The following is a 12,765-nucleotide window of genomic DNA, read 5'->3' as shown; positions in this document are numbered from 1 at the left end:
CCTGCTAATACCTCTATTACCCTCACCCCCTGGTCTCTCTCTCACCTTCAGTATGTGATCCCCAGGGCGATGCTTCCTCTTTCTAACCCCAGCAAGCACCCGTGGTCAGTAAATGTCAGAGTGAGTAACTGAGTGAATGAAACAGTGAATGAGTGAGTGAGTGAGTGAGTGAATGAGTGAATGAGTGAGTGAGTGAGTGAGTGAGCGAGTGAGTGAGTGAATGAGTGAGTGAGTGAGTGAGTGAGTGAATGAATGAGTGAGTGAGTGAGTGAATGAATGAGTGAGTGAGTGAGTGAATGAATGAGTGAGTGAGTGAGTGAATGAATGAATAAGTGAATAAGTGAGTGAGTGAGTGAGTGAATGAGTGAGTGGGTGAATGAGTGAGTGAGTGAGTGAGTGAGTGAATGAGTGAGTGAGTGAGTGAGTGAGTGAATGAATGAGTGAGTGAGTGAGTGAATGAATGAGTGAGTGAGTGAGTGAATGAATGAATAAGTGAATAGTGAGTGAGTGAGTGAGTGAGCGAGTGAGTGAGTGAATGAGTGAGTGAGTGAGTGAGTGAATGAATGAGTGAGTGAGTGAGTGAATGAATGAGTGAGTGAGTGAGTGAATGAATGAATAAGTGAATAAGTGAGTGAGTGAGTGAGTGAGCGAGTGAGTGAGTGAATGAGTGAGTGAGTGAGTGAGTGAGTGAATGAATGAGTGAGTGAGTAAGTGAATGAATGAATAAGTGAATGAGTGAGTGAGTGAGTGAGTGAGCGAGTGAGTGAGTGAATGAGTGAGTGAGTGAGTGAGTGAGTGAATGAATGAGTGAGTGAGTGAGTGAATGAATGAGTGAGTGAGTGAGTGAATGATGAATAAGTGAATAGTGAGTGAGTGAGTGAGTGAGCGAGTGAGTGAGTGAATGAGTGAGTGAGTGAGTGAGTGAATGAATGAGTGAGTGAGTGAGTGAATGAATGAGTGAGTGAGTGAGTGAGCGAGTGAGCGAGTGAGCAGCTGAGTGAGTGAGCACTCATACAGCATGTACGCTTTGGAGACAGACAAAAATTGAATAAGCAGGATAACTGGGGAGCAGGTGAGGGCAGCTCCTCTTTGCAGAAGCACTCCAGCGCATAGATGAAGAAGGAACGCTCGCATTCTCTAATTTGTAAGCACCGGTGATTCGTGAATCTCGGGTTGACATCAGTGGGTGCCTCCTGCAGAGCCCAGAAAAACCACAGCTGAGCCCAAATCCCACCTGCCGCGGGAAACTACAGGACAGAGACCTGCTCTCTTCAACAGAACATCCCAAGAAAATAAACAGTAGGAGGGGAACTATAGACCAGTGGTTCTCAACCTTCCTGACGCCGCGACCCTGTAATACAGCTCCGCATGTTGTGGTGACCCCCAACCATAAGATTATTTTTGTTGCTACTTCATAACTGTAATTCTGCTACTGTTATGTCTTAGGCGACCCCTGTGAAAGGGTCGTTCGACCCCCAAAGGGGTCGCGACCCACAGGCTGAGAACCGCTGCAATAGAGGGAAATAATGAAGGAACTGCCCTGGCCAGTTTCCTCAGTGGTTAGAGCGTCGGCTTATGGATCAAAGGGTTTCGGGTTTGACTCCCGGTCAAGGGCATACACCTGGGTTGCAGGTTCAATCCCCAACCCCTGTTGGGATTGTGCCGGAGGCAACCTATCCATATGTCTCTCTCACATCGATGTTTCTCTCTCGCTCCCTCCCTTCCACTCTCTAAAAACCAATGGAAAAATATCCTCGGGTGAAGATGAACAAAACAAAACAGAACTCAAAGAACTTACCACAAGTGTCCATCAGTGGATGAATGGATAAACCGAATGTAATAAACAAAATGGGTACAACATGAATGTTACCATTTTAACCCTGAGCACTATTGTATGACCACAGTCACCTCTGCTGTCCAGAACGTGAGCCCTGCCCCCGAACACTCACGGACTCCCCACGCCACCGCCCAGCATCCGGCAGCCACTGTTCCTCTCCGTCCCTGTGACTCTCGCTGCTCCAGAAACCACGTCACGAGTGCAATCGTACCGCGTTTGTGCGCGTGCCGGGCTCCTTGCACGTGGCATAGTGCCCTCCAGGTCCACCCAGCCTTCAGCCTGTCGGAACGCCTGTCCTTTCTAAGGATGTGCAATATTCCACCACGCGGCTGGACCACACCTTCTGTCCCCTCATCCAGCCATGGTCACCGGCTCATTCCACGTGTTGACGGCTGTCAGTAACTGCCGTGAGCTCAGGAGAGCACGTATCGCCTCGAGGTCCCCAGTTCAGTCCTTTTGCGTAGATACTGGGAAGTGGGGTTGTTGGGTCATGGGGTAGTTCTCTTTTTAACTTTTCGAGGAAAATGACTGTCTTTTTTTAAAAATATGTTTTTATTGATTTTTTAGGGAGAGAGAGATAAAAACATCGACGTGAGAGAGAAACATCCATCAGCTGCCTCCTGTACACCCCCTGCTGGGGACCGAGCCCACAACCCGGGCACGTGCCCTGACTGGGAATCGAACCGGGACCTCTCAGTCCAGGGGACGATGCTCAATCCACTGAGCCACGTGGGCCGGGCAAGCCAGTGACTGTCTTTTACTAGAGCCAGGGTCTCTCCACAGCCCTGGGTCTGGTCTTCCACGTGGACAGAGCCCCTGGGTTCCACAGGCGCCCTCTCCACCTGACAGAGGCAGGCTCCTAACAACGACCCGGGCGAGGAGGTGGGCGAGGAGGAGACTGAGGCTTTGAAGAGGGAGGTGGGAGAAGAGGTTGCGAGTAAACCCACGAACGTCTGCACACAGGTTTCTACGAGGAACGAAGAGAGTGGGAGGGACACGCGAGATACCCGGAAAACACCGGCGCAGTGTTGGCAGGGGCACAGAGCATTCTGTCCCCTTGTTCAACAGAGACTGCAGGTTCTTCCTGCGTCAATTCCCACCGAGATGCCAGGGAATGGACCTGCTCTGTGTGTAGCTGGCAAGGTGAATGTGAGGCCACGCGCGGTGAGTGGGACCCCGAATCAGATGCCGTCCGCAGGGAGGGAGCGCGGGGCGCGGTTGGGAAGCAGGGGAGCTGCCGCGCAGACACGGGCTCAGGGCGCTCTGCCGCCCTGCACCCCGCCAGGGCAGCCCTGGGACCGCAGTGCCAGGCTGTCTCATTCCAAGCCGCTGCCCACTGCCCTGCACGACAGCACCGAGACAGTAACCCTCCTGACACACGACACACAAATACGAAGCTGGAAGATGATGTCACTTTATCTGTAAGATGAAATGTATGGTCCTAATATCAATGGCGCAGATGAGGCGCCTCTATGACACACACTGAGCAGATGGCATGTAATAGACACCGTCCTCCCGACGCAGACATTTCTAAGATGCAGCGTCTGAAGGTCCCCTGCCCACTGCCCGCCCCGCCCCGCCTCCGCCTTCTCCTCCGTCCTGTCCCTCCCCGGCGCCTTCTCTCTCTGACCCGCCCCTTTCCCTTCCAGATGCCCAGCTCCCCTTCTCCAAATCATGTCCTCATCCCCCAAAGCAAAAACGAAAAGGATAGTAATGTTTTCTCACCCACCAGAATTCGCACTGGAAACAACCAGATACGGTCAAATCTGTGCTTGGAAACACCACTAAGAGGAACTCGAGCAACAGACTCCTGCATTCATCGGACGGACGCTCACTGAGCCCCAGTAGGTCCGGGCAGGGCTCCAGGCGCTGGGGATGCGGCCAAAACCAAAACACGGTGCTGGGGTGGTAGGAGCGGTCGGGCCCTGGATACGTTCTGAAGGGGTGCTGATGGGCGATTCACACACACACACACACACACACATGCAGCAGGGGGTGCAAGGAGAGAGAGAGAGAGAGAGAGAGAGAGAGAGAGAAGACAGAAGTTAACTCATTTTAGTTCTTCTTCCTCGTGCCTTGTGACCTTGTAATGGGGGGGGGGGACTGCAGAGGAGTATTGCTCACCCTGCTAGACCTGTTAAGGTGACACATTTTGGCCCGTGGAATGTTGACTGCTCCGGGCCCGGGTGCTAAGAGGCATCATATGCTCAGTTCACCGTCCTGTGTGCCGCAGAAGGCCTGGCCCAGCTGGTCAAATCCCAAGGAGACCATGGTGTGGGGTAGAGCAAGTCTGAACCCAGACCTCAGCCTAAAGCAGAGCCTCCCCACTGAGCCCAGCCCGGTCAGCGGAAGCCTCGTCACCCTGCGACATGAGAGTAAGAATGGATGCTTGAGGGCGCTGAGTTTGGGCTGGTGTGTTGTAAGGTGTTATTGACGCTACAGCCGATTAGCACAGAGAAGCTGAGTGACTCACCTCGGGACGAACAGCGATGAAGCAGCAGCCCAGGTTCCTTGTCCGGGGCTCCTTCTCTGCCCGCTGGCGGGGACTGGGGTCGAAGTCTGTTCCCAGGAGAGGGCCGGCATGCGGGGCTCAGACTATCTGGGTAAAAGGAGGGGATCGGTGGCCTTGCCGGGCAGCAGTACCCTCATCGCCCCAGTGAGCAGAGCCCTTCCAGGGGGACTGCTCAGAGGTCAGGCCCTCGGAGAGGCCCGGGCCCCTGAGTCCGGTTCTACGGGGCAGGGGACAGGAGGGCTGCACTGAGGATGCCCTGGGGGTGCCCTGCCTCCTCCAAGCCCTGCTGGCTCGGCCTCCGACGTGGCCCCTGTGGGTCCGAGGCTACAGGGAGCCTCGGTACAGAATCACAAAAAGACACCCCTCTGGGGGGTCACAGCCTGAAGGTCTCTGTTGTGGACTCTGCTTCCTCCAAACAGGTCCAGCCTGTTGGTGGGGGTGGGGGTGGGGGTGGGGGAGACCAGATGCTCCATTCGGTACACAGCCTGAAGGACACAGCAGCCTGAAGGACACAGCAGCCTGAACAAGGACACAGCAGCCCTGGCAGCGCCAGGAGGGGGCTGTTTGCTCTGCTGCTGGACAGCGACAGCCCCCCTCCCCCGCTGCTCCGATCCTTCTCTTGGCTTGGCCCCGGCACCAGCACACCGCAGGCCCCAGCAGTCCATGTGTGCCAGTGAATAGACCGTCAGCAGGAGCAGGGAACGGGCAGCTCAAGGCCACTGGAACCCAACCCGTCAGCTTCTGTCTGCAGGCTTCCGTGTGTGTGGTGGTGGGGGCGGGATACTGATTTGGGGGGTTGGTCCAGTGTGAGGCAAACAGCAGCGTGTCCCAGATCTGGAGATGGGGATGGGGCCATGGCAGCCGCAGCCGGAGACAGTGGGAGCCCAGCCCCACCCCCACTTCCCCACCCCCAGCCTCACACCTGCTTCCTGCAGCTAAATCACTCCCAGCCTGCAGAGGGTGAGCTGCTAATCTTAGAGGGCTCGGGCACCCTTGGGAGCACTCGACTGAGGTTTATAGCAGGGGGACTGATGTGTGTGCTGGGACAGAGGTGGGAGGGGGAGGGCAGGGGAAGGGGCTGGGAGGAAGGGAGGCGGGTAATGGCTCCGGGCAGTAAATCAGACGATGGGGCCTCTCTGAGCTGAGCTGTCCGCAGGGGTACAAGGCTTTGGAGCAAGGCAGGCCTGTGCTGGGTGTGACAGCTTTGTCCCCACCAAGCCAAGCAAACCTAAGACGGAGCTGAGGCTTCTGCGTGGGTTCCCGTGGGGAACGAGCAGTAACAGCTCAGCTTCGGAAGCCTGCTACGGACCCTGCCACAGGGAGAGGCGGGGAACAGCGTCCACCAGATGCTCCCTCCTTCTCCCGAGGCTGCGCGGGCGTGCTGTCGGGCACAGGTCACCATCTGCCCCCTGCTCGCTGCACCGAACCTGTCAGAGCTCAGATCTACAGGAACAGTTCTCCCTTCTCTGGAAAGTCAACGCCACGAAACACACCTCTTTCCCCCTTTGCTTTGACTACCGGGAAGCTCAGGCCTCATGTTTTCACTCCATTGTCACAGTTGCCAAGCCCTGGGGTTTGCGCCCCAATGGAAGGGACACTGATTTCCGAGTCAGAGCCACGCAGACTGGGCCTGGACTCCCGCTGGGCATCTGGGGGCCTCAGTTTCCTCAGCTCCAAAATAGGGATGAACCCCAGCCCTCACAGTGAGGAACGTCAAAGACACAAAGTGTGAAGCCCTGTCGTTTGGCCGAGGGGGACACTGTCCCGCCTGACTCCTGCTGGAAGATAGATCCATGCCCTGACTTGTGCAGGTGGAGAACTTACCAACAACAACAATAATAATTGCACAGTGGGCCTGGCTCTGTGCTTTAAGCCTCACTGATTTGTCTCCTCCTTCCTAAGATATGAGGTTCTGTACTTGTCTCCATTTTACAGATGAGAACACTGAGGCCCAGAGGGGCTGACCTTGCCTGAGGTTACACAAAGAGGCATGAAAGGTACAGTATGAAGCCAAAGTCTGCTCTGAGCCACCTCATCACTGCTCTTAAGGAAGGCGGGCCAGGCAGAGGGGACAGGAGGGCCAGGCAGAGGGGACAGGAGGGCCAGGCAGAGGGGACAGGAGGGTGAGAGCTGGGAGGCAGGGCCCAGTGTGTGGGCGTCTGTGGCTGGAGCAGAGGGTGAACGGACGGGAGAGGTTGCCGGTCAGATCCCTGCAGGCTGAAGGCCAGCGCCGGGGCTGCGTCCTGCAGACCTTGGCTCACGGGGAGGAAGGAGGAGGTGGGAAATTGTTTGCCGTGCTTAACAGGAGTTTCTCCGGGTCTGAACACGCCTTCTCTGGACAGCAGCAGCTGCCGGCCTCCGCGGAGCGGTGGCGAGCTGTCCTGTGAGATAACGTGGACGCCGCACGCTGAGGGCGGGCACCTGGCTCCTGCTAGTCCCTGGGAGCACACTCCGTGAGCTAGATCTGTCACTCGCTTCGTTTCCAGCCCGGGAGACGGAGGCACAGAGGGGTTGAGCCGCTTACGCGAGGTCACACAGCTGGGAGAACAGAGCCTGGATTCCAGCCCAGACAGACTAGCTCAGCCCTCTCTCAACCGCTTAGATGCCACTGCCCGTGTTCACTCTAAAAAGGTCAGATGAAGTGAAAAGCAGTAGAAAGAAGCAGTCTTTCAGATAGCGGACAGCGACTTTTAGGATGTGGAAGCACCCGGCCAGCCGGCCCAGAGAGCCCAGACAGAAACCCTGGGCTCCACGGGAAGGCCTCCTGGGAGAGAGAGGCGGACCCAGGCAAAGGACCCAAGGTCCCGGCGGGATTCACAGGTCTGAGCCGCGTGGGGAGGGTCAGGGCCAAGCCTCTACCCGCAAGGACGGAGCCTGTTCCTTTAAGCCTCACACGTACGGGGGGGGCACTGTCAGCTTGGCTGTGACCTCACAGAGCCCCTAAGCAGCGCTTTCTCTGTCCCAAGCACCATCTCCCTCCCGGTCCTGGCCCCTGGCATTCTGCACCCCTCCCAGCGCCCTCGCCTCGCGTGGTTCTTCCTCGGGCTGGTTCCTGAAGGTTACACGTGGAGACAGAACAATGGGCGGCATTTCCACAGCTCTCAGTGTTCGGGGCCCCTTCTCAAGCCACACGGGTTTCACGACCACCCAGGAGGTAGCACCCCCATTTTACAGATTAGAAAGCGGAGGCAGAGAGGCGAGGCGAGGAGAAGAGCTGGGATCCAAACCCCGGCAGGTGTGCGTGCTTAGCTTCTGGGCCACCCGCACCCCAGCATTGGAGGGAAGGAAAGAGGGCACTCGCCTGGCCGGGGGCACCCTGGGCGGGCGCTGGTCCTGGGGCCCTCTCGAGGCTCTAGTGGGGCAGGACGATGTTATGCTGATGTTACTTCCACTTCCACAGGAGGAAGCCGAGCCTTCGGGGGCTCCTGCCCCGCAGCGGGAGAAGGCGGAGCAGAGCGGGTGTCAGATCAGGGCCACCCAGCCTCACTGCGCTGCTCGGGCCTGGGTGCCGGCCGCTGTGTGGGGCTGGGCCCAGCCTCCTCTGCCCTGGTCCCTGCCCACCCACCTGCGCCTCCTGGGCCCCGTCAGGCTCCTAGCCCTGGAGGAGATGAGCGCGAAGTATCTGCACCGAGGACAGTGCCAGCCCACAGCCCAGCCCAGGAGCCCTGGTCCCTTCCTGATGGGCCCCGCCGGGCGCCCCCCCTCCAGCGCCATGCTGCCCTTCATTGTCAGCCCAAATGCCACCTTCTCTGCTTCCCCTTGGCCTCCACACTCCCCAGGGCTTTATCAGCCTCCTGCCCCTGGGGGCCAGATCCCAGCTTCCCCGCACTGAGGTCACACAGGCCCATGTGTCACCCACCTGCACAGGTTGTGGGCACCTGCGGATGAAACAGACAGCCCTCGTGGGGGCCGGGGAGCCAGTGCCCGTCCACTCCAGGGCCCGTCCACTCCAGGGCCCGTCCACTCCAGGGCCCGTCCACACCAGGGACCGTCCACTCCAGGGCCCGTCCACTCCAGGGCCCGTCCACTCCAGGGCCCGTCCACTCCAGGGCCCGTCCACTCCAGGGCTCGTCCACTCCAGGGCCCGTCCACTCCAGGGCCCGTCCACTCCACGCCGCCTTGTGCTTCCAAGCACGCCAGGCCCGCCGCAGGGGCCCAGACAGTAAATGCTGAAGGAATCACACAGGGGGCGGGGGCGGGGCAACAGGAACCCCCACGCACGGCAAGTGCGAGTGGAAGTGTGAGAACTCGCAGTGGGGAGGGGAGCGGGGTTGGCCAGGGCTCCCGAAGGCCAAGCGCTGCTCGGCGTTGCCCCAGCAACCTGTCCTGAAGGCACACGTGTGAACAGGTGCGCACACAGGTGGTGTCGCGTCAGCACCGGTTAAACCGCAAATGGCCAGCAGCAACGTCCATGCGCACGGAAAGGAGACAAGTGAAATGCACAGCGGGGACACGCGTCTGTTCCAACAACGACCGGACGTCTACGCGCTCGCAGGGGACGTGTCAGATTGAGAAAAGCGGACTGCAGGGCCCCGTGGGGCACGCGGCTGTCCAGGGGAGAGGGCGTGTGCGTGCCCGTGTGCGGCTGCTGAGAATATGTAGGCCGTCCCCGGGAGGGCCTCGGAGGAGGGGCGGGCGGGAAGCTCGCACCGTGTAGAATTCTGTGCCTTCTGAATTTTGCATGGTGAAAATGTTTTACCTGTACTAAAAATACACATGAACTGGAACAGGAAAGTCACCGTGGGATTCCTTCTGGCACCTTCCACTTGGTGATCGCAGAAAGGCACATATATCCACCCCCACTTCCTACCCCACCCTCCCCCTGCCTGCAAGACCTCCCTCCTTGGCCAACCACTGCTCATAGCCAGGGCCCACCTCAATCGGCACTTCCTCCAGGAAGCCCTGCCTGATCTCACCCCTTGCTGATCAGGTGCCACTCTGTGCCCCTGGACCCTATGTTCTCCCTGCCGCACTGTGTTCATGCCACTCTGTCACGGTCTCTCTGCCTCTCCAGGAGCCTGAAGGGCGAGGACCTGGAGGGAGACCAGGGTGACCCAGCCCCCAGCCTCTCTGCGCCGGCAGGTGCTCAGGGAAAGGTCTGCTGAGCAGACGCTCCCCCACCCGCCACGAGCAGAACGCTCCCACAGGGCAGGGCCCAATCGGTGGCAGGGAGAGATGCACTGGGCACTTCTGCTGTTTGGCCTCCGTCCAAGCCAACCTTCCCATCAGATTGGCCTGAAAGCCCAGGCGGGGCCATTGTGCGGAAGTGGGGAGGGGGCGGTGCCTGTACCTCGATGCAGGGTTCAGGATATCAGCTCTGCAGAGCCTGCCGGGGCACCCCCAGGGAGGGCCACCATTGTTGGCTGCTGACAGCTGGTTTGATAAATCGTTTTCTGCCGCTGTGGCCGGGCTGGCCCATCTGGCTAGTCCCCAGGGGTCTTGGGTCACCACAGTGGCGTTCCTGGTGTGTGGGCTGGCTGGAGCCAGCTCCTGTATGCTCGGTCCTCTGAGCAGGTCCTGCACCCAGTCCAGGAGCGTCTGACCAGGCTGGGCCCTGGCACCGTCAGGCCCACTGATGGCCCCTTTCGAGAGCTGGGGTCCGCAGCCAAAGCAAGGAAGCTGGAGCCCGCCATCCACCATTGCATCACAGCACAAAGCAATGGCCCGGTGAGGCGGCCAAAGAGCCAGCCCGGGCGGCCATGCGCGGCTCAGGTAATAAGTGCTTTCTGGCTCCGGAACATGATTGATGATGGCGCTCCGGCTGCGCTGCAGAGGCTGCCTTGGCTTCCTTTGTGGGTGTCCCTTGTTGCCCCGCTACCAAGGCCCAGAACATGAGCAGAGGCTGGAGGGAGCTCTCGCGTGACAGGACGCGAGCATCGAACGCAGCGCAGCGTCCCGAGACCGGAGCGGGCCGTGTGCACGCCGCTGGCTGTGGCCCTGACCTCGCCTGGCTCACATCCTCTCCCTCCTGTTCCCGGTGCTCAGCGCTAACGGCCTTGTCCGGACACAAAGGGGAGGGGCCAAAGTCATCACAAAGCGACATTACTGTCCAGCCCCGCAGGACGCCGCCCAGATGGCAGGACGGGGTGGCTGCGGTGGCTCGATGACACCCGTGGTTCCCAATCTGGGGACCCCTTGAGGACAGAGATGGCATCCCCTTTGATCCTGCTTCCCAGCACGGACCCGAGGACCGGCACCCCCGCTGTGGTCCCCACTGAAGGTTTCTTGAACAAATGGACGGGTGGGCCCACTGCCGGTCAGTCCAACAATACGGGGTGGACATGATGACCACGCGTGTGGTCACGCCGCCCCGCGGGCTGATGCTCACTTGTCACAGGGCTTACCTATGAATCCATCCAGTGCTGTGGGCAGGTACCTAAGATGTTAACAGCGGGGGAAGCTGGGGGGAGGGTATGTGGGAACTTTCTGCACTTTTCATTTCAACATAAAAAATTAAAATACATCAACGTGAAATCTGCCTGCTCTGCCTACTGCCCGGGGAGCCCTCCCTTGCTTGTCCGGGTGCTACCTTGACCTGATGTGGCCGCCGCATCCAGGAGGCAAGAGACTCCCTCCCTCAAGCCCTTAACCACTGCGCCCCCAAGGAGAGAGACGATGTCTCTGGTTGGGGAGCCGGGGGACGGGGTCAGGACAAGTGTGGCCAAACTCCCTTGAGTCTCTTTGGAGGTCTGGCCTCAGGATGAGGCCTCCTTCTCCCACCCCGAGAGGAGGGGAGGAAGGGATGCTGGGTGGGGAGAAGGAGGGAGACCTTGCAGCTGGCTTAGCAGGGGCTCAGCCGCTCACCCAGTGGCAGTTTCAGGCCTCAGACCTTTGCACGGGCTGCAGCACCCTCCCCACCTCCCCCAGTGCTGAGCACCTCGTGGGTCCCAGGGCTTGGCTCAGCCAGCCACCCCCCCTGCGTGACCTCCATTCCCTGAAGCAGGTAGGACCGCTCGTCCCTTCGTCACACACCTCACGGCACACGTTTGACGGGCTGCCGGGCTGCCGGGTGATCGTCTCTCCGTGAGCTCCCTGGGGCGGGGACAGCGATGACTCATCTCCCAGCCTCGAACCTGATCCCCTGGCAAATGCCTGATGTCAACAAACGCTGAGTGACTGGGCTGACTAGAAAGTTCGGATGGGTTTTATTGGTTTGAAATTTAAAATATATCATTACTTAAATCAAACATTTCATTTGGTAGACAAAAATCTTCTAAAATCTGGGGCGGGGTCCCAGGGGCGGGTGAAGAACAGATCAGTCCCCCACGGCTGACGTGAGCAGCCTTCAGATCAGCCCGAGGCCTCCGGCCCAGCACTGCTGACCTCGTTCCAGGGGCCGCCGGCGCGTTGCGGGGCGCTCAGCAGCATCCTCGCCTCCAGCCGTCAGATGACAGTAGCTTCCCGGCTGCGACAACAGCAAGGTCTCCCGGCATTAGCAGGCTTGGCTCAGAGGGGACAGAATCAGGCCCCGGCTGAGAACCAGCGAGTCCTCCCTTTGCCGCCCTGACATTTGTCAAAGCCAAACTCCCCAGCACGTGCAAGGCAGGGTCCCGTCTTTCTCGCCAGCCCTGACAACCCCCACGGAGCCCCGAGCCCGAGGCAAAGCCGCTTGGCACTGACTGAGGGCTTCGATTGCTGCCGATTTCGTAAAGCGCTCTCTGAAGTTCCGCCTCAAATATTTATGGAGTCTGTGAAGCGGCCCGCAGCGTGAGCCGTCCTGTTCCGTTTATAACTCCAGCGGTGATTTATTGACCTGGGGATTGCTGCGAACGGTCTGTCTGAGCTCTGCGTGGAAAGCCAGGATCCGCGCGGGGCTCCGGAGCTCCGAGGGCGGCGGGAGGCCCTCAGCTGGGTGGGCAGGGCCGGACAGTCCGCCCTCCGCTTGCAGGCGCGGTGCAGGGAGTCCTGACACCACAGTGGCCGCAGCTGGGCACGGTCCAGGGTCAGGCGTCGGGCCCGAAGGCAGGGGAAGCTGGAGGCAAAGCATAAGAAAAGGGTCTCTGCTTCCATGCATCCATAAATCTCCTCTGGTCCCACACTCTACCCAAGGAGCAGATGGCGAGATAACTAGCACTTATTAGCACTTTCTGTGCCCGACACCATACTCCTCCTGCACGAGCTCACTCCCTTCTGGTGCGTTCAGTGAGGCCCACGCCATCCCTGTGGCGTGATACGCGAGCAAAGGGGGTGGGGAACGGCTCTCACCCCCTGTCATCCACAGTGCCTGATGAGACCCCCGGTGGGTGTCCCCATCCAGAGGATGTCCTCTGCAAGTTTTCTTATTCCCAGCGACAGGGGACGGTGCTCTCCCAGTCAGAGGACATCAATGCCAGCGGATGCCAGCCTCATGACCAGAGCAGCCCGGGGTTCTCTCACAGGTGCCGTTTCACACGCGTCCACTCGATCCCCTCAGGAG

At 59.2% G+C, this 12,765-nt stretch overlaps 1 protein-coding gene across 1 annotated transcript in view; it reads right to left on the bottom strand.

The window, feature by feature from the left end:
- Nucleotides 1–12,075: 12,075 nt before the first annotated feature.
- Nucleotides 12,076–12,765, bottom strand: part of CUNH4orf50 (chromosome unknown C4orf50 homolog) — a 49,219-nt gene continuing 48,529 nt past the window's right edge. The window contains exon 10 of the mRNA XM_036281122.1: nt 12,076–12,321. Coding sequence (XP_036137015.1) covers nt 12,076–12,321 — 246 coding nt within the window. The remainder of the gene's footprint in view (nt 12,322–12,765) is intronic.

This window comes from Molossus molossus, unplaced genomic scaffold (assembly GCF_014108415.1).
Source record: "Molossus molossus isolate mMolMol1 unplaced genomic scaffold, mMolMol1.p scaffold_m16_p_1, whole genome shotgun sequence".
NCBI lineage: Eukaryota > Metazoa > Chordata > Mammalia > Chiroptera > Molossidae > Molossus > Molossus molossus.
Note: the sequence above shows the minus strand (reverse complement) of the source record. Positions and strands in the feature narration are given on the sequence as shown.